Here is a 22,213-nt window from a genome sequence, read left to right on the forward strand (position 1 = left end):
CCTGTTGGAGTTTTTCTTTAGTGGGGAACTCCAGGGAATTGAGTCTGTAGCTCACCAGGGAATTGGTGGGAGGAAGAAGTCAGGGGGAAATCTGTGTGTGTTAGATTTACAAGCCTGACTTTGCATACCCTCTGGGTGAAGAGGGAAGTACTTGTGTTTCCAGGACTGGAAATAGGGAGGGTGGAATCCCTCTGTTTAGATTCACGGAGCTTGCTTCTGTATATCTCTCCAGGAACCCAGGGAGGGAACACCTGGAGGGGGGAAGGGAAATGGTTTATTCCCCTTTGTTGTGAGACTCAAGGAATTTGGGTCTTGGGGTCCCCAGGGAAGGTTTTGGGGGGGACCAGAGTGCCCCAAAACATTCTAATTTTTTGAGTGGTGGCAGCTTTACCAGGTCCAAGCTGGTAACTAAGCTTGGAGGTTTTCATGCTAACACCCATAGTTTGGACGCTAAGGTCCAAATCTGGGAAAAATGTTATGACATGGTGTGCAGCGTTGTAGGAAAGATAGAATCCAGAAGCCAGTAGGAATATTATATTTTTCTTTTCTCTGCTAGGGGCTTTTAAGCAGAGAGAAACAGTTTGGTTTTAAAAGGAACCAGAGAGAATTTTTTTTTCTCTGCTCTCTCTTGCAGTTTCTGGCTTGCATATTAAGCAAGGAACCGTTAAGGAACTATTACAGGTCTTTTGTCACACAATAGCACTCCCATTGTGAGGCAAGGATTCAGCAATACACATGCACATAAAGTGGTTTTTCTGGTTTACTCCACATTGAAAAGATTAGCTAGAGGAAGAAAGGGAAAAAGGCACTGTTGCTAGGCAGACCCCAGGAGGCAACAGAGAACCTGCAGTTCAGAAGATAAACACCGGAGGACACCCCAACACAAGAAAACAGGAACCATGCCTAACAAGACAAAAATGGAGTCCGAAGAACAAATCAAAGATGCCAAGCACAGGCGAGATATGGGAAAAAAACTACAAGAGATGGAGCTGAGGGAAAGAGAAAAAGAGGCTACCCACAGGAGAGAGTTGGAACTCCTGAGGGAAACCCACCGACAGGCCATGGAATCAGAAAAGGCTAAGCAACATGCTCCAGCCAATCCTAACAACCCTTCACCAATTATGGTTCCACATCCCAGGAAATTTCCCACCTACAAGGCAGGTGATGACACCGAGGCCTTCTTGGAAAATTTTGAAAGAGCCTGTCTTGGGTACAGCATTCCCGAAGACCAGTACATGGTAGAATTGAGGCCACAGCTCAGTGGACCTTTAGCAGAGGTGGCAGCTGAAATGCCTAAGGAGAACATGAACGACTATAAACTTTTTCAAACCAAGGCCAGATACAGAATGGGGATAACCCCGGATCATGCCCATCGGCGTTTCAGAACCCAAAAGTGGAAACCAGATGTGTCATTTCCCAAACACGCCTACTACATTGGGAAAAATTATGAGGCCTGGATATCAGGACACAATGTTAAATCCTTGGAAGAACTGCACCGCCTCATACAAATGGAGCAGTTCTTGGATGGGTTCCTGAGGACATAACACGGTACATACAAGATGGAAAACCCAAAAATCTCACCGAGGCGGGGGAGATTGGAGCCAGATGGATGGAAGTGGCAGAAAGCAAAAAAGCTACTGTCAAGAGGAACGAATACCCCAGGGGGCACACCGACCATAAACCCTACAACTGGGGACAGCCAAAGACCCCACATACAACCCAAGTAAAGCCACAGACGCCCTATTCTTCCACCTCACCAGTCTCCAGTAACTCACCTCGACCCAGTGACCCATCAGATGGAAGATGCTTTAAGTGTAATGAACTGGGACATATCAAGGCCAACTGTCCAAAGACCGCCAACCGAGAGCAGTTCATTACACCACCATCACTCAAAAGATCCCCAGGCCCAGATGCCTCTCAAATACCCTTGCAGCGAAGGGAAATTTTGAGAGTGGGCGGAAAGAAGGTTACTGCGTGGAGAGACACGGGGGCACAAGTGTCAGCTATCCACCAATCCTTCGTGGACCCCAAATTCATCAACCCAAAGGCCCAAGTGACAATTTACCCCTTCATGTCACAAGCTGTAGACTTGCCTACAGCTCAACTGCCTGTCCAGTACAAAGGCTGGTCAGGAATGTGGACTTTTGCAGTTTATGACAACTATCCCATCCCCATGCTACTGGGTGAAGCGGGCCAAGAGAGTGGGAATGGTTACACGTAGCCAAACCAGGCAAGCTTCCAGACCCATTCCTGTTCCTGAGCCATCCACAGACGTCCCGTCTGTGTTACCAGAGACCCAGACAGAGGTAGTGGACCCAGATTCCATGCCAACTACTGAAACAGCCACAGCACCTCCAGTCCCAGGCCCGGAACTGGAACAGCAACCAGCACCAGCAATTGCAACTACATCATCAAACTCAACACCAGAGGGCGCCAGTGAGCCAGAACTGGCAGAAGCAACAGACAGCCATACCCAAAAGGCTCAGCCAGAGCCTGAAATACCCTCAGGTGCACCAGCGGGGAGCGGTTCACCAGCAATGGAAACAACCCCATCACCTACATCGCTTCCAGAGGGACCAAGCCCAAGTCCCCAGTCTGAGGAAGAACTGGTGACCCCAGCCTCAAGGGAACAGTTCCAGACTGAGCAGGAAGCAGATGACAGCCTTCAGAAAGCTTGGGCGGTGGCACGGAGCACCCCATCGCCTCTCAGCTCTTCTAATCGATCCGGTTTGTTATAGACCAAGGACTTTTATACAAGGAGATTCTTTCTAGTGGACACCGGGAAGAATGGCAGCCGCAAAAACAGTTGGTGGTTCCAACTAAGTACCGGGGGAAGCTCTTAAGCTTAGCCCATGATCATCCCAGTGGCCATGCTGGGGTGAACAGAACCAAGGACCGGTTGGGGAAGTCCTTCCACTGGGAGAGGATGGGCAAGGATGTTGCCAAGTATGTCCGGTCTTGTGAGGTATGCCAAAGAGTGGGAAAGCCCCAAGACCAGGTCAAGGCCCCTCTCCAGCCACTCCCCATAATTGAGGTCCCATTTCAGCGAGTAGCTGTGGATATTCTGGGTCCTTTCCCAAAAAAGACGCCCAGAGGAAAGCAGTACGTACTGACTTTCGTGGACTTTGCTACCCTATGGCCAGAAGCAGTAGCTCTAGGCAACACCAGAGCTAACACGGTGTGCCTGGCCCTAACAGACATTTTTGCCAGGGTAGGTTGGCCCTCCGACATCCTTACAGATTCAGGATCTAATTTCCTGGCAGGGACCATGCAAAAACTGTGGGAAACTCATGGGGTGAACCACTTGGTTGCCACCCCGTACCACCATCAAACCAATGGCCTGGTGGAAAGGTTTAATGGAACTTTGGGGGCCATGATACGTAAATTTGTCAACGAACACTCCAATAATTGGGACCTAGTGTTGCAGCAGTTGCTGTTTGCCTACAGGGCTGTGCCACATCCCAGTTTAGGGTTTTCACCGTTTGAACTTGTGTATGGTCACGAGGTTAAGGGGCCATTACAGTTGGTGAAGCAGCAATGGGAGGGGTTTACGCCTTCTCCAGGAACTAACATTCTGGACTTTGTAAGCAACCTACAAAGCACCCTCCGACACTCTTTAGCCCTTGCTAAAGAAAACCTAAAGCATGCTCAGGAAGAGCAAAAGGCCTGGTATGACAAACATACCAGAGAACGTTCCTTCAAGGTAGGAGACCAGGTTATGGTCTTGAAGGCGCAACAGGCCCATAAGATGGAAGCATCATGGGAAGGGCCATTCACGGTCCAAGAGCGCCTGGGAACTACCTCATAGCATTTCCTAATTCCTCACTAAAGCCCAGAGTGTACCATGTTAATTCTCTCAAGCCTTTCTATTCCAGAGACTTACTGGTTTGTCAGTTTACAGTCCAGGGAGATGATGCTGAGTGGCCTGACGGTGTCTACTACGAAGGGAAAAAAGACGGTGGCGTGGAAGAGGTGAACCTCTCAACCACCCTGGAACGTCTGCAGTGGCCACAAATCAAGGAGCTGTGCACTAGCTTCGCCCCATTGTTCTCAGCCACCCCAGGACGGACTGAACGGGCATACCACTCCATTGACACAGTAATGCTTACCCCATTAGAACCCCACCCTACCGGGTGTCTCCTCACGCCCAAGCTGCTATAGAACGGGAGATCCAGAACATGCTACAGATGGGTATAATCCGCTCATCTACCAGTGCATGGGCATCTCCAGTGGTTCTGGTACCCAAACCAGATGGGGAAATACGCTTTTGCGTGGACTACCGTAAGCTAAATGCGGTAACTCGTCCGGACAACTATCCAATGCCACGCACCAATGAGCTATTGGAGAAGTTGGGACGTGCCCAGTTCATCTCTACAATAGACTTAACCAAGGGGTACTGGCAAGTACCGCTAGATGAACCGGCCAAGGAAAGGTCAGCATTCGTCACCCATGCGGGGGTGTATAAATTTAATGTCCTTCCTTTCGGACTTCGAAACACACCCGCCACCTTCCAGAGGCTGGTAGATGGTCTACTAGCAGGACTGGGAGAATATGCAGTTGCCTACCTCGATGATGTGGCCATTTTTTCAGACTCCTGGCCCGAACACCTACTACACCTGGAAAATGTCTTTGAGCGCATCAGGCAGGCCGGACTAACTGTTAAGGCCAAAAAGTGTCAAATAGGCCAAAACAGAGTGACTTACCTGGGACACCAGGTGGGTCGAGGAACCATAAACCCCCTACAGGCCAAGGTGGATGCTATCCAAAAGTGGCCTGTCCCAAAGTCAAAGAAACCGGTTCAATCCTTCTTAGGCTTGGCCGGGTACTACAGGCGATTTGTACCACACTACAGCCAAATCGCTGCCCCACTGACCGATCTGACCAAAAAGACCCAGCCAAATGCAGTTAAGTGGACTGATGAGTGTCAAAAGGCCTTTACCCAACTTAAGGCAACACTCATGTCTGACCCTGTGCTCAGGGTCCCGGACTTTGACAAGCCATTCCTAGTAACCACAGATGCATCTGAGCGTGGTATAGGAGCAGTTCTCATGCAGGAAGCAACGGATCACAACTTCCATCGTGTTGTGTTTCTCAGCAAGAAACTGTCTGAGAGGGAAAGTCACTGGTCAGTCAGTGAAAAGGAATGCTACGCCATTATGTACGCCCTGGAAAAGCTACGCCCATATGTTCGGGGACGGCGGTTCCAGCTACAAACTGACCATGCTGCGCTAAAGTGGCTTCATACTGCCAAGGGGAACAACAAGAAACTTCTTCATTGGAGTTTAGCTCTCCAAGATTTTGATTTTCAAATTCAGCACATCTCAGGAGCTTCTAACAAAGTAGCTGATGCACTCTCCCGTGAAAGTTTCCCAGAATCCAGTAGTTAAAAAGTGTTCTTTAAATGTAAAATTCTGTTAGTTATATACTTAGTAGTATATGTAAAAAGGTGCATGTGTTGTATTAATCTGTTTATTTTTAAAGTTCTAGGAGGAAATTGCCGCCAGTGAGCTTCCCCACTGTCTGCAATTTGGGGGGCGTGTCATAAACAGATAGCTAAGGGTTAATGTTCTTTTACCTGGAAAGGAGTAACCTGAAACACCTGACCAGAGGACCAATCAGGAAACAAGACTTTTTCAAATCTGGGTGGAGGGAAGTTTGTGTGAGTCCTTTGTTCTTGGTCTTCTGCCTGTACTCTCTCGGCTATGAGAGGATTTTTCTGCCTCCTGCTTTTCTAATCTTCTGTTTCCCAGTTGTAAGTACAAAAGATAAGATAGTGATTTATAGGGTTTTTTTCTTTTGTATTTACATGTGTGTAGTTGCTGGAGTGTTTTGAAGTGTGTTCTTTTTGAATAAGGCTGTTTATTCATATTTCTTTTAAGCAACTGACCCTGTATTTGTCACCTTAATACAGAGAGACCATTTTTATGTATTTTTCTTTCTTTTTACATAAAGTTTTCTTTTAAGACCTGTTGGAGTTTTTCTTTAGTGGGGAACTCCAGGGAATTGAGTCTGTAGCTCACCAGGGAATTGGTGGGAGGAAGAAGTCAGGGGGAAATCTGTGTGTGTTAGATTTACAAGCCTGACTTTGCATACCCTCTGGGTGAAGAGGGAAGTACTTATGTTTCCAGGACTGGAAATAGGGAGGGTGGAATCCCTCTGTTTAGATTCACGGAGCTTGCTTCTGTATATCTCTCCAGGAACCCAGGGAGGGAACACCGGGAGGGGGGAAGGGAAATGGTTTATTCCCCTTTGTTGTGAGACTCAAGGAGTTTGGGTCTTGGGGTCCCCAGGGAAGGTTTTTGGGGGGACCAGAGTGCCCCAAAACACTCTAATTTTTTGGGTGGTGGCAGCTTTACCAGGTCCAAGCTGGTAACTAAGCTTGGAGGTTTTCATGCTAACACCCATATTTTGGACGCTAAGGTCCAAATCTGGGAAAAATGTTATGACAAGCACATCGGCGGCAGCTCTACTGCCACAGTCTTCATTCTGAGGGACCCGCCGCCGAATTGCTGTCGAAGACCCGGACATTCCACCCTTTCCCATTGGCCGCCCCAAGCACCTGCTGGCTGCGCTGGTGCCTGGAGCTGGTCCTGATTTCACAACATCCCTAAATGAACATCAACATGAATGAACTATTGCTTTGTGATCATTCAAGGCCTATGTGTTAGCTGAGCACTGATGTACACCAAAGAGATCACGAGGGGGCGGTGCAGCTTCTTGTTGCCCTGTACAAATTTGAGGGCTCCAATGCCAATTTTTAAAATTGGTGCCAGTGGGAGACCCTGCTGTATCCTTACTGCTGGGGTCCTCAAAGCCCAGCAGCTTGGGCTGGAAATCTGAGAGACAGCTCTCCTCCCTGCAAGACATCATGGAAAGCTGCACAGGCCTGAGCAATGTAATTGTACCCCCTATGGAACAACGGAGCAGAGGAGAAGATCAGTGCAAGTTGCTGAGCTACGTGGACAGTGATTTCTGCCCTCCCTATCACCTACTACTTCCTCCCTCTCACCCTGCTCCCTCTCACCCTCCTTTTCCCTAGTCTACTAACTTTCTGTCCCCAATGTCTTCGCTCCACCCCACTATTTCCCCAGTCTCTTTCCCCTTGTTGCCGCTACCCCCGCCTTCTATAAGTTCAACACCATGTACATGAACATGAAGTATAAAATTAATATAGACGAGTCACTTGTTCAGTTGAAGTATTTGTTGTATTCTTTGGTGCAGTTATTTACAGTTTGTGGGAGTAATTAGATTTCTCCCCTGTTAGCAGTATGTTTACTTAATGTGGGGAAGGGAAACTGAATGTTTGGTTGTAAACTAAAAAGAGGAGAGTCAATGTGGCCATGAAAAAGTGATCCTCAAAATATACAGTGTCTCATTCAGTGCAGCAAGCTCTATTACCCATACTCTGGTGTTTGGTTCAGCAAACTGAAAAGATTACAAATTAAGGGATAAGAATATCCTTGACATATCAGATTAAGAAACATTACATTTGTGCAGTGTTCGCTCCCTTTCTATTGCCTTATAATATAGGTACTAATTTGTGGGATGGGAATAATAGGATGCCTGTTAAAAATAATAATTTAAATAGTGGATATTGGTGGAGCCTCTTGCCTGGATGGTGTGTCTTCCCAGTCCGCCTCTACTGAATTGGTTGGTTTTGTTTATAGTGTTAGATGTTGGATAATTGTTGCAAATACATTGTGCTCTACTATGCTTGGTAATAAGTAATAGTGGTAATATGTATGTTTTGTGTTTTTATGTTTTTGCTTTAACTTGTCTTTTTGTGCTCTTCCCTCCCCCTCTCCGGAGCCCTCTCCTTCCTATTCCCTGGAAGTCTGGCAAGTGGCAAGCATCTGGCAAGGTAATCCAAAATATCTAGAATAAGCATCTGAGACATTTCATCCATAGACTTCCCCCCTCATGGGTTTCTGTATAGGGAGTAGGATGGGATGTAATAGAGCAAATAATACAAACATTCCATCACCTCCATTTGTAAGAGTACTCATACAAAAATAATTCTTAACATAGCCAAATGGCCCTGAATCTTAATTCTGTTTCCTAGAATGTGAAGGGACTCAACACTCCAATGAAAAAGAACGAACGTGTACTCATTTTTCATGAAAGCAAAGGAAGACACTGCTTTTGAAGGAGACACACTTGACCACAAATGAGGCTGCTAAATTAGAGCATGACTGGGTAGGAAAAGCAGCATCTTGTGGTTTCTCATCCAGATCCAGAGGCGGAGCCAACCTCTTCCATAAAGCACTAGCAAGAACAGTTTCTGAGTGAATTTCAGACGTTCAGGGCAGATTTTTAATTCTTAAAGTCACCTAGTCACTGCTTATATTAATGCACCTAAGCTTGATGATCCTGAAACCTTTCATGGGTTTTTTACTAAGTTATATGGAGAACCCCATATTCCTACTGTGATTGCTGGGGATTTTAATTATCCTTTTATGGACAAATCTTGGCCTCGGGGGCATAAACCAGCAAAACTAGAATGACTCTGGAGTTACACTTTAAAGATCCATGTGATGTCTGGAGACTTATACTTCCAATGAATAGAAACTATTCATACTTTTCTCCAGTACATGGGTCCTATCCTCCTATAGATTGATTTGCTCTCCAGTGACATGGTTAATTCTGTAGCTGACTCCTCCATTAATAAAATTGCTGACCAGTTCATGCCCCTGTAATTCTTCAAATAGCAACAGACCTGGGTGAGAAACAGCCAGGTAAATGGAGATTTAATTCTTCACATTCATTAGATCCTCATTTCAAAATATTTATTGAAAAGGGGAAGTTGGCCTATTCCTGGAGACAAACCAACCTTCAACATCTTCTAGCAGGTTAATGTGAGAGATACTCAAGGCCTATTTGAGAGATAGAATTATAAGTTTTGCATCAACCAAGAAGAGAGACAGAAAATAGGAGAAAAAAGTAAAAGAGCTTGATTTGTCTTAAGCCATAGACACATTTCCAGATTTGCTTAAATCCCCAATTAATTGTAGATCTGAACTCAGTAAGATGTACTCAGCGCAGGCTCAATTTGCCCTATTTCTAATCAGGCAGAACTTCTGTGAATTGGGTGGAAAACTTGACAAGCTGCTGGTGTAACACCCAAGACAAAATAACTCTGCATGTAGAATCATGGTCTTCCATGATAACCATGGTAAATTATGTACATCACCTAAAGAACTCTTTATTAATATAATTAATTTCTATGAAGATCTGTACAAGTTGCACACAGAGTCCCCCACAGGTGCTTTGGCTCAATTATTTTAAACTACTACATTACTGCAGCTCAGTGTAGAAACCTTGACACACCACTAACAGAGGATGAGTTAATTAAGGCCATTAAGAATAAGAAAGCAAGCAAAGCCCCCAGGCCAGATGGCTTTTCTACCAAATTCTATAGACACTTCCTTGACCTCCTGCCTGACAAGATGCTTAAGATGTTTCATGAGTCACTGCCAGAGTGCACCCTTCCCCCTATGCTGAGGGAAGCCCTAATATCAGTTATTACTAAACCAGGAAGAGACACTACACTATGTTCCAATTATAAGCCAATTTCACTTAATAGTGATGTCAACATATTGGTAAAAGTTCTGGAAATGGGATTGGAGAAGGTTTGGGGTTCTATTGTACACCAAATCAAGCGAGATTTGTCAGAAGCTATCATGGCTCTGATGACCTTTGACAACTTATTAATGTAATAGTAGTGAAATGTGATGACCCCGAATCCTAAGCCATATAAGCTTTAAATGCAGAAAAGGCTTTAGATAGAGTGGATGGAGGCATTTTTTAAACCTTACAAAAATTTGTATTTGGAAACATCTTTATTTCCTGGATTCAATGATTATATTCTTTCCCAACTTCTCCCATCACAACCAACAATGTGACCTTAGATATCATCAGCCTCTTCCAGGTTACTCAGCAAGGGTGCCCACTGTTGCCCCTTTTTGATTTGGCTCTTGAGCCTCAGCAGTAGGTATATCGGTTCATCCAGTTATCAGAGGCATTCAGGTTGGTTCCATGGAGTATAAATTGATGTTATAACAGACAAGGCCCTTTTGTATATATCCAAGCCAGAAACCACTATTCCAGCCTTCCTCTTACTAATTCAAAACTATATTTGGTGGTGGCTATCATAGCTAAGAGGTGCCAAATTCATCTTCAGTGTCATGCAAAAGGACCTCTCTGGGGTAGCCCAGACTGGCAAACTGGGGGCAGAGGGGAAACTGTAATTTATAAGAATTGACTGAGCAAGGGCATCATATGGATTTCCTGATTAGTCAAGGATGAGGGCTTTGTCTTATTTCTAACACTGAAGCAACATGGTAACCTGATCTCAGCAGAGTGGCAGTACTTACAACTAAGACACTTACTAACATATGAATTTGGTCCAGATGCTGTAGGACTGCCAGAGTATGTCTACACACATATGGGGGTAGATGTTATGGCTTGGCCTAGACTTTGGGCTCTGAAGACTAAGGAGGTGATTGAAGTTGCAGCTCGGGCTTTGAAGCCCGAAGTGCTATCTACACAGCTGGGTTTAGCATGGTGATCTGAGCCCTGTGATCCTGAGTTTGTCCACCTGGCTGCGAGGCTCACTGCCACTGCCAGTGTAAACATACCCCTAGAACTACTGGTAACCTTGGAAATGCTTCATAAACTTCCCCACTATGTATGCTCTACTAATGAAGAGGAACTCCAGTGGTTTGGAGTTCTTTGTGAAAGGGTGGAAAGAGGACTTCACACAGCCCTTAAAGGAACCCCAGTGGCAGCACATGTTACAGAATGTTAAAAATGCTTCTGTAGATCTGAGGCTATACTTGATACAGCAAAAGATTCTATTTAATATATATTGGACACCACACAGGTTGTACAAGAGGGGGGTCCTGTCCTCTAATGTTTGTTGCCACTGTAATAAAGAAAAAGAACTCCCCGATACATATTATGGGACTGTCCAACAGGCAGCTGTTGAAAGAGATGGACATGAATGAAAACAATGCTTGGCTTCAGCAATTAAACCTCAGCTGAAAATTATATCTTAGGTTATGTATCTGCTATGCTGGTTCTTGAGGGCTTCAGTGATTACCAAGTACATGATTTTAGAAAAATGGAAGAGTAGGCTTATACCCAGAATAGAGCAGGGGTATTCAGATCTGTCTGAGTTGGCAGCAAAAGAAAAAAATAGCTCATCAATATAGAGAAAAATTATATGAGTTCAAAGAATTTGAACCCTGTTTCTTGATACATTTGGATAAGGATTGCGGAAATAGCTCAATAATGCCAGACTTCCATTGTACCTGTTCGTTCTGCTTTTCCCCTCCCGCTTCCCTCCCCCAGGCTCCACCTTCCCCCTTTTTTTTGGGGGGGGGCTACTTGTCTATGTCTTTTTTTATTATTGTTGTTGCTCCCACCCCAACATGCTATGTCTGTGTAATATTGTCTGGTTTTGTATTGTGCAGTCTTGCAGCTTTGTCAAGTCATAAAGATGCATGATTTTATTGGCGATCCTGTGAAATGTGTGGGTTTGGGTAACATATACAAGCTCTAAGACCTTTTCTTATTTTATATTCTTGGTTTCTTTATGAAAAAGAATTTTTTAAGAAAATCACTGAAGAGTCATGAATTTAGCCACATAACTCACCAAGTTGAACAGGTTAATGCCTTTGAAGGCAGCACCATCTAGCAAATAAAGGACTGGATTGGGTCAGGAGTCCTGGGTCCTATTCCTACCTCTCTCATGGACTTGCTGTGTAACTTTGGTCAAGTCACTTAATTTCTGTTTGATCAGCCACATCTTTGTCTATTTAGACTGCAAGCTCTTTGGGGCAAATGTGTAGCATTATACTACAATGTGGGTTCTACTCTTGGCTGGAATCTCTAGCTACTGCTCTGATATAAATAATAACCCTAAAGCAGTGAGCTGGGATTTCTTTGCGAGCTGATTTAGTAAGAAACACAGGAACAAGCATTGTATGCCCCTTATGAAGATAACTCTCTAAAGACCTCAGGGAATACTGTCAAACCCTGGCCTCAGGCACGAGAACATGTTTTAATGATGGTTTAGTGGGAAGCTAAGTAATGTGGAGATACTCAGGGCTAGCTTAGGAACTGCTCTGCAGCATTTACAAAATTCACATCAGCTTCCTGTAAATAAAAAAACCCTCATTTTACTAATCTCTCTGCATGTTTTATTGACCCTGCAAATGATGCTTTGTAATAATTTCTGCCAAGTGTGAGCAGATCTCGAGTTAGTCAGTTAACCACTAGAAGGTGCTATAGAAATAGTTTGCTTCTGGGACACTCTAGTCAGATCATTTGGAGTAATGGCTGTTTGTAAATGAATATTGATCCACCAGTAATTAAACCAATCATTATCATTAAATTATAACACTTTGTCAAATGTCAGTGAATTCTGTCACAAATATTTGTTGTTTGCAATGTTGTTGCTCCCAGGATATTAGAGAGACAAGGTGCATGAGGTAATATGGACCAACTTCTGTTGATGAGAGAGACAAGCTTTCGAGCTACACCGAGCTAGTCTTCAGATCTGGGAAAGGTACTCTGAGGCCAGTTCTACACTAGGAAATTGAATCGGTATAAATACGTCGCTCAGTGGTGTGAAAGATTGCAGTGGGCCCCAGGGGAATAGTACAGGCTAAGCAAGGATAGAATCAGCACTCCATGTGTGTACTACAGACTTCTGTCAGCTATATTGGTAAAGGATCTGAAGAGGTGTAGACATGGTCTTATGATACTAGTCTGCCAGGCACTTCAAGAAATACCATAGAATAGATATTTGGATTAAAAAGGAAAGAATTGAGCCTACTGCAAGAATTGTGTGCATGCATCATGGAGCAAATACACCACAAAGCTTCTGTGATGTAAATTCAGAGTGATCTAGTTACTGTATTGTATGTGCATCACAGTAATAAAAACTCTAAATTACAGGTAAGTGTGTACCATGCACAGTACAAGAGCCTTACACATTGAACAATCCTGGCAATATTGTTTTTCCATCATGCATTTTGTATTAATAACAAATATCTTAAAATAGTACATAAAAGCCTTTGATAGTTTATAATTTAGATTAAAAAACCTCACTCAAATCATGGTGTCTTTTTCTGTGTAAACTTTATTTCACTTCAAGTTTTAGGAGCACTGGAAGGATGGATTACTTAACTGATGTGCTATGATCTCTTTACCATTACCCTGTTTCAGTGGTTTTCAATCTAGGGTCCACAGACTACGTCTAAGATTTCTAAATGGGTCCGCACCTCTATTTGAAAATTTTTAGGGGTCCGCAAATGAAAAAAGGTTGAAAACCACTGCTCTATTTGAAAACTAGTATGAGAAAGAAGGACAAACTGTGAGAGAAAAGAGAAGTAAAATACATGTGAGGAGAAATAAGCACTTTAATACAATGAACTCTCCTTGGCAAAGAGGAGAGAATGGGTCAAAGGCAAGTTTGGAAGGGGAGCATATGATCCCCACTCTAGCCCTATGGAAAGTCCCTAGAAAATATAACAGTTTTTACTGTTTTTTCCTCATTATTGTTTCCATTGAGACACCCACTCATTCTTCAGAGATCCAGGGGCAGCCACCGCCAAGGGAGTCCCTGGCATTGCATCATAGGGTCATGGTACCAGGGAACAGGAGTTGGGAAGGAGTGGCCAATACAGAGCCTCCACCATATTCCAAGGCTATGCTGGATTTGGGGGTAGACCTCAGGGCCTAACTCACAGGTTTAAGCCTTTAACCAGGACGTTCTTCAGAGCCTTTATTATTAACAGACTCCCAGTTATTTTTCCAAGTGATTCAGCTGGCACCCTGAATTTCAAGGAGGTCTTCATGAATTGGTTACGATCCAACAATATTACTAGTGAACAGCTCCTTCCAGCCAAAGAGAGCTTGGTACCATTAATACTGCCAAAACTCTACAAGACTGCCTTTGTGCTGACAACAACAACCACACACACACAATCCTTTTTTAAAACCATAGCACTTTAAAGTAACGGTAAAATTAATCAGCACCAAATTATAACACTACTTTGTATTTCTATAGCACCAGTGACAAGTTGGATCGCTTTCAAGAGCAATCCTATTTCATAGGAAGGTGATAAGTGTGTGACATGAAAGTTGTGTATTGCATAATGGGCTGGTATAACTCACTGCTCTTTCCAGTACAGCGAGTAAAATAGTCAAGATGACCAGACAGATAAGCAATTAAGGTTTCACACTGAGGTCTATGATAAGACAATGACAAATGATCTGGAAAAATGGGTAAACAGCGAGATGGCAAAATTTGCAGATGATATAAAATTACTCAAGACAGTTAAGTCCAAAGCAGACTGTGAAGAGTTATAACAGAATCTCACAAAACTGCGTGACTGGGTAACAAAATGGCAGAGGAAATTCAAGACTGATCAATGCAGAGTAATGCATATTGGGTAACTGTACATACAAAATAATGGAGTCTAAATTAGCTGTTACCACTCAAAAAAGATCTTGGAGGCATTGTGGACTGTTCTCTGAAAACATCTGCTCAATGTGCAGCAGCAGTCAAAAAGAAAAAAGGCTAATAATGTTAGGAACCAATAGGAAAAGGATAGATGATAAGTAAATATCATAATGCCACTATATAAATCCATGGTATGCCCACACCTTGAATACTGTGTGAAGTTCTGGCCACCCCCATCTCAAAAAATATATATTAGAAATGGAAAAGGTACAGAGAAGGGCAGCAAAAATGATTTAGGGTATGGAAGTTTCCATATGAGGAGAGATTAAAAAGACTGGAACTTTTCAGCTTGGAAAGAGACAACTAAGGAGGCATATGAGAGAGGTCTATAAAATCATGACTGGTGTGAAAAAAATGAATAAGGAGGTCTTATTTACCCCTTCATATAACACAAAAACCAGGGGTCACCCAATGAAATTAATAGGCAGCAGGTTTAAAAACAAACCAAAGGAAGTACTTTACACAGCCAACCTGTGGGGCTTGTTGCCGGGGATGTTGTGAAAGATTAAACTATAACAGGATTTTAAAAATGAATTAAATAATTTCATGAAGAATAGGTCCATCAACGGCCAATAGCCAAGGTGGTCAGGGATGCAACCCCATGCTCTGGGTGTCCTAAAGTCTCTGACTGCCAGAAGCTGGCATTGGACAAGGAGAGATGGATCACTTGATAAATTGCCCTGTTCTTGTCATTCCCTCTGAAGCACCTGGCATTGGCCACTATCAAAGACAGGATGCTGGGCTAGATGGACCATTGGTCTGACCCAATATGGCTGTTCTTATGTTCTAACTGTGATGTATAATTGGGAAGAGGTGATACAAAAGCTAAAGCACAGAAGCAGATCACCCAGGAGGAGGGTTTGATTGACTCTTGTTAAGCGGCAGGTGAGGAGGGGAGACAGAGATGGAGCAGCACTTTAGTCTGGAGTTCAAAAGGATACTCCATGAGAGATGAGAAGTGGAGCTGTTCCCTGTGGCCAAGGATACCTGAGGTGAGTGAGAGGTTTGAAAAAAAAATGGAAGTTTGATTCCCAGGATCTCTAGCAGACTGTCAGGCTGAGAACATGCAAACAGCTCTGATGACCTGAGAAGCTGGATGATGGAAATAAACAAGCAATTTCTTCTCATCTGTGTAATTACAGTGTAGGTTTAGCTAGGTGATTTCTGGCCAAGTTTAAAGATTAGATAGGCATTCAGACCACAAATTTTGTTTTTAATATTAATTTCTCTCTATTTGTAATAAACCTTGCTTAATAAGAACTTTTTGGTCATATATTGTTTGGGCAAATTCATGAGGTCCATCCAGAAAGGTAAACAAACTTGAACCTCTAAGGAAGGTGTCTGGAGCCCAACTCTGAAATTTTCAGTTCAAATGGCACACTCAAAAGAAATCCATCCCATCAGATGCCTGGTGCCAGGGCTACACTGGTTGCCACAGAGTAGAGTGACCAGATAGTAAGTGTGAAAAATCAGGACAGGGAGTGGGGGGTAATAGGCACCTATATAAGACAAAGCCCCAAATATCGGGACTGTCCCTATAAAATCAGGACATCTAGTCACTCTACCACAGAGGAATTGCCCAAGGGCCATGCACTAGAACCTTGTCAGGGCAACAGCTAATCCCATCAACCCTAATTCTTTTGCAGTCACCATCACCATGGTCCAGGCCCAACACCACCTTCTCTCCCACACAAATGCCCTTAGAATCTGGCTACCAGCCCTCAACCACTCAGCTCTAACACCTTCTTTTATTTCCTTGTAGTAAGTATGAATCACAAACTTGGTACAGATTTGGAATCTGCTGTATTTTGGGTTGTGAATGTTGGCAGGTGTGTAGTGCTATTAAAACTTGTCAAGTACAGAACTTCATATTTTGTCCTACTTTTTCAGCACAGCATACTACTACTAACTAGGATATGTGCATTGTGCTGTCCATTGATGTGAGAGTTTCTGAAGTCATTTTCAGTAGATGCACTACAGTTCACTGGTTTTTGTTCCATGTTGCCCTTTGGCCCCTGACACAGATTTTACACAGTTAAGCAAAATGTTTAGCTCCACACTCCTCTTTTTGACCTCACTCCCGCTGTGCTGCTTGGCCACTGCATTACTTATGCCAAGCAGCAGAGCTCTCATTAGCAGATGGACAAGTTGCCATCCATTTCCTGTCCTACTTGCCTTTCACATGGAGTTTGGGTTCATAACTCTCTGCATTGGTGCTGTGCATGATCAGGTCCAAACCACCATATTTCAGCCTTTGTATAAACTGTGTTTAAATAACAGGGATATGTTTTGTTTTGTCTTAACATTTTAAAGGAAAAGAGCCGTGTGCAACACCCAAGATCCTAGACAATAAAAAGGAGGAGAGTTCAGAAGTACCTATTTTAGAAGACACATCATCTTCACCAATAGATATTCAACAGCATTCATGGCAGGTTTCCACCGATATTGAAAACACTGAAAGGTATGCGTTGCCTTTATTCCTAAATACTGGAATTTAGGCCTAATGCTTTATTCAGCCTTTTTCACACAGGCAATCAACATTGTTACTTGTATCAGTACATTAAAAAGGCATTTTAACATTTCTTCAGAACTTAACGTACATGACAGTAACTTCTAAATCAGTGGGTACAGTGGTGGACCAGGAATGAAATATTTAGCTGAGTACCACTGGATGACACTGTCAAAGCATGAAGAAACTACAGAGATAAATGGTTCTACTTGCAGAACAGAGATAATAAGACTGATTTTCATTCCAGTTTTAACCAGGCCTCTGCTTTTGTATTCCAAATCACCTGATCTCCATTTGTGCACTTGCAAGCCAGATATTTAGACATCCAATTGACATCATCAGTTGTGCCTGCCAATAATTCTGAATGTGTGGAAACAACCAAGTATATACCAAACTGAACTCCTTTAATCCTCTCGCTATCCAGATGCAAGCTGAAGCTTCTATGGCCCTTTAAAAACAAATAAGTAAGAGATAACCCTGGTGGCCATTTCCATTCTTACTAAAACTGATCTATTATCTAAGGCTTTGTGTGAGTTACCACTGAGAGCCTGAGGTCTACCATATTTCCTTGTATATAACCAAATTCTGTTCTATTAAAAGAGGAGCTGAATAAAACTGAACAATGGGAAAAACGGTTGCACTGCTCTGTTCAGGAACCATATTATAGTATCGGGGTATCCAAATGAATGAGGCAAGATCACACCGTCTTTCAAACCAAAAACCCTTTGGTGCAGCCTGAGCCCTCACACAGTTTCTCTTTACAAACCATGACACACTTTCAAAACACACACACACACACACACACACACACACACACACACACACACACACACACACACACACACAGAGCTGTAACCTCACTATGGGAGAGAGGAAACCTATTATAATATCAGTGGGGATTATTTAGTCCCCTTTAACATTTTGGGCAAATCCCATGCACCTGAGAGGGGTCAAGTTGACAGGCTGGATGAAATGTTCTCTTCATCCACAAAATGGGAACTGATACAGCACGTGCGGTCCCTACAGTCATTTATTTATTACTTTTTAAACACTGCCTTTGTGCTTGGTACAGTCCAAGATACAAAACACAGTCACTGTCTCAAAGAATTTACAGTCTAAGTGTTCGCCATCCGGGGCAAAAGGGTAGTGCAGCCAACACTGGTGCTAATAAATGCCAGTTGTGCTACGTATGGTGCATCTCTCCACTAGGAATTGGACTGAGCCCTCCAACTCATTTTATAAAGACCATTCAACATCCAGGAAGTGGTAATTATGTCATCATCCTAGAATAAATTTGAACCAGAAAGCTGCCAATCACAATCAAATCAACCCTCCAGCTCCTCATTAAATCTAAGGGCATATTCCTCCTGTAACAAAAATAAAGAATTAGACTGGCTTTTATCTTGGAGCCAACTACTTGTCCATTAGATAGAGCCAAAAGAGCTTGTTAGTCTCACTTTGAGTTTATTATCTTTCATTATTTCAGTGTATTGTACTATTCCTACAACCCCCAGAAGCAGAAAATAGTATGGAGACTTTAAATAACCTATCTATTTTACTTTTAATTTCCACAGAGACATGAGAGAAATGAAAAACCTTTTAAGCAAACTCAGGGAGACTATGCCTTTACCATTGAAAAATCAAGGTGAGTCTTGCTTTTTCTGTATCTAATGTAAATTAAGGCATTCAAGTGTTTTGGCTCAGTTTATATCAGAAAAATCTACATTTTTTCTAGATATTATTTAAAAAAATTATTCTGGGTAAGTCCTGGCCCCACTGATGTCAATGACAGAACTCCCAATGACATCCATAGGGCAAGGATTTCACTCAATAGGGTTAGTCCAGAATCCTCTAAAGCTAGTATATTTTGGAAAATAAGAGATAAGTTATGTCTCTGCTGAGCAGAGCTGCACTGGAGGAAGTAAAGTGGCATAATAAAATTTTATTATAAAATTTGCAAATGGCAAGAAGTTCAGAGGGGTTGCAAGCACTTAGGAGGGAAAGATTAGAATTAAAAATGACCGTGACAAATTGGAGAACTGGTCTAAATTCAACAAGATGAAATTCAGTATAGACCAGTACAAAGTTCTTCACTTAGGAAGGAAAATGCACAGCTACAAAAATGAGGAGTAAATGGCTATTGGTAGTACTTCTGAAAAAGGATCTGGGGTAATAATGGATCACAAATTGAATACTAGTCAACAATGTGATGCAGCTCTGAAAAAGTTTAATAGCATTCTGGGTGTATTAACAGGAGTGTTGGATGTAAGACATGGGCGGTAATTGATCTGCTCTACTCAGCACTGGTGAGGCCTCAGCTGGAGTTCTGTGTCCAATTCTGGGAGCCACACTTCAGGAAAGATTAAGATAAACCGGAGAGAGTCCAAAGGAGAGCAACAAAAATAAAAAAAGTTTATAAAACCTGACTTGTGGGGAAAGGTTAGAAAAAAAACTGGGCATAATTAGTTTTGAGAAAAAAAGACTGAGGGAGGGACCTGATAATAGTCTTTAAATATGTTAAGGGCTGCTATAAAGAGGACTGTGAGCATTTGTGCCCTGTCCATTGAAGGCAGAACAAGTAGTAATTGGCTTAATCTGTAGCAAAGGAAATTTAGGTTAGATATTAGTAAGAACTTTATAACAATAAGGGTATTTGAGTTTTGGAATAGGCTTCCAAGGGAGGTTGTGGAATCCCCATCTTTAGAGGTTTTTAAAAATGGGCTGGACAAATACCTGTCAGGGGATGGTCTCTAGACTCTCTCCAATTTGTCCTAAAAAATTAAAAGCTAGGTGTATTCTTTATAATATATTATATTAGTATTTCCATAATGATGTCAGTTTACATGGCAGCATACAACAAATAAAGTGTGCTAAGCATAACAGGTCCTTGTCCCAAGGAGCTAACAGTCTAAAGGACAGCAGTTGTGAGAGAAACATAGATTGGGAAGAATACATTTCACTCCTGAAGTTTCATGGAATGGAGGGGATTGCAAAGAGTTTGGAAGGAGGGGAGGAAAAATCTCTTTGTGCATTATATAGGAGGTCATTCCAGGTAAACAGGACAGATAGTAAAAAGGCACAAAGTCTGGAATGGGGCACAAAGAGAAAGAAGAAGGGGAACATAGCAAAGGAAAGACCTAGGCTGCGGAAGAGGAGAAAATTGAACTCAGTGCAGAACAGAGGAAGACAGTTCAGAGTTCCAGGGGGGAATCCTTCCTCTGCATTCTGGCCCCTTTATATTGCTCTGGTAATCCTTGTGACAGGTGGAGTCGGCAGCAACAAGGGCCAGGTTCAGTGTCTAGGGATTTCTCTTACCACTACAAAATAAAACCGGCTCAAGTCCCTACAGTCATCTGGGAAAACTAAACACCACCACCTCAAAGGCATTCCTTCTCCATGCGCAAGCACTGAGTCTGTGTAAAAGAAAATAAAACTTTTATTAAAAGGGGGCCCAACATTAACTTGGAAAAACACCAGAACCACAAATCAAAAGCACATGATAGTAGGCAAACATCCACCCCACAGTGTGTTGGGCAGTGTCCTTGGCATCAGTTTCTCACTTTGTGGTGTGAAAGTCCAACAAACAAATGTCCCTTAACACACCACTCCCCTCAGATGCCACTTTACCCTACTCACCATTGGCTGTCCTTGGTTAGCGAAAACCCAGACTTCAGAGGTACGTTCACATGGTTCATCTCTCACCCCTGGGGGCAGGAGACATTGAGCAATGCCTCTGCTGCTGCTTGCAACTGGCTCATAGCTGTTGTTCTCTTTCTGCCACCTCTGCTGCACCCACAATGTCACGTTCTGAGGTTCTGCCACTTAACCCAGCTCTTAATGGGGAACCTCACAGCCAATTCAGTCTCTCTACTGTCTTTCCCTATGCGCAACAAATGTCTAAGGCTTAGCCCCTAGACCTGTTCAGCAATATTATCTCTAGGAATTACCAGCCAGAAACAAGGACTCTCAATTGAGACCAACCAGCTCTATCATTAAATACTAGATTCTTGGCAGCATCCATACCACCACGTAGAAACACCATGTCCACTTTCTCATCTTCATGGGGATGTGGCATCCCTACCCCCTGCTTAGCAAGTGAGGTTCAGTTTAGGGTGACCCCCTCAATCAGGGGGGTCACATGGTAAGCACAGTTCTGCTGCCTTTTACTCATGCAATAAGGTTAACACTTCATCTTCATTACCCCTGCATTCAAATCCTTGAGTGATTTGTAACCCCAAACCAACCAAAATTGATCATTTTGGCAAAGCAGCTCCATCTGCTGCACATGTAGGCAGAGTAGGCATGTCTGTGCAAATATGGTCTGCTCCTGAAGTCTTTTCTCCCAGTTCATCACAGGGGAGAGCTCATTCACATTCTCCTTACGCTCTGCATAAATGGCCTGAAGACCTCTGGTAAATGCACCAGAGGCTTTTAGGGCTGTGTATCAGGCAGACATACTTTAAGTAGCCCAGAGGCTGCCCTAAACTATGCTGGGGGCCAGCTCCAAGATCAAGGAGGTACAAACAGGTCTTTTGTCGCTCTCACAAATATACACCAGCTATGTTCAGAGCTTACTGCCCACTTCTGGGAACTGAGGTCTCAAGAGGGGGCGATAGTACTGATACAGGACTTTACATCTTCAAAGTATTCTAAGATCTTTAATTAAAACTGCATTTTGAATTCATCAAAGAGGAGAAATAAGGGAGAGAGAACCCAAAAGGAGGAGATTTAGTTAATTACCAGGGTACGAGCTAATAACTTTAATGATTAGATGTGAAATTAAGAGCATAGTTTTAAAAAAAAAGTTGTGAGATGATTTGATAGTGTTCAATGAATAAATCCTTACAGGACCTGAGTCTGCTTTCAGTGAAATCAGTTAGAGTTTTGCTGCTGAATTCACTGAGGTCAGGGTGGGCTCACAATCACTAGTCTTTTCAAGCTTAGTATAATGCTACTAAACTTGCAGCTTTGCTTGCAGACTGACTGAAGAAGTGTTCAGATACCCACATTTACTGTGCATGTGCAGTGGGTGAAATTTAAGAAGAAAGAGAATGTATTCTCTCAAAGGAATCATACATGCAAGACAAAGTCCATTTCTTACCCTTGTTATTACAGCTGCATATGCAGCACTCTCCCTGCAACTGACGTGTAATATGATCATTCTCTTCTGA

At 43.0% G+C, this 22,213-nt stretch overlaps 1 protein-coding gene across 2 annotated transcripts in view; it reads left to right on the forward strand.

Moving 5' to 3' along the window:
* Nucleotides 1–22,213, forward strand: part of RGS7BP (regulator of G protein signaling 7 binding protein) — an 86,994-nt gene that overhangs the window by 59,850 nt on the left and 4,931 nt on the right. The window contains exons 4-5 of one of the 2 annotated variants that reach the window (XM_050947125.1): nt 16,847–16,994; nt 18,617–18,687. In XM_050947125.1, the coding sequence (XP_050803082.1) occupies nt 16,847–16,994; nt 18,617–18,687 (219 nt within the window). Of the gene's footprint in view, nt 1–16,846; nt 16,995–18,616; nt 18,692–22,213 lie in introns of those variants that run through there. The other variant, XM_050947126.1, reaches the window with a different exon arrangement.

Source organism: Gopherus flavomarginatus, chromosome 3 (genome assembly GCF_025201925.1).
Source record: "Gopherus flavomarginatus isolate rGopFla2 chromosome 3, rGopFla2.mat.asm, whole genome shotgun sequence".
Classification (NCBI taxonomy): Eukaryota; Metazoa; Chordata; order Testudines; family Testudinidae; genus Gopherus; species Gopherus flavomarginatus.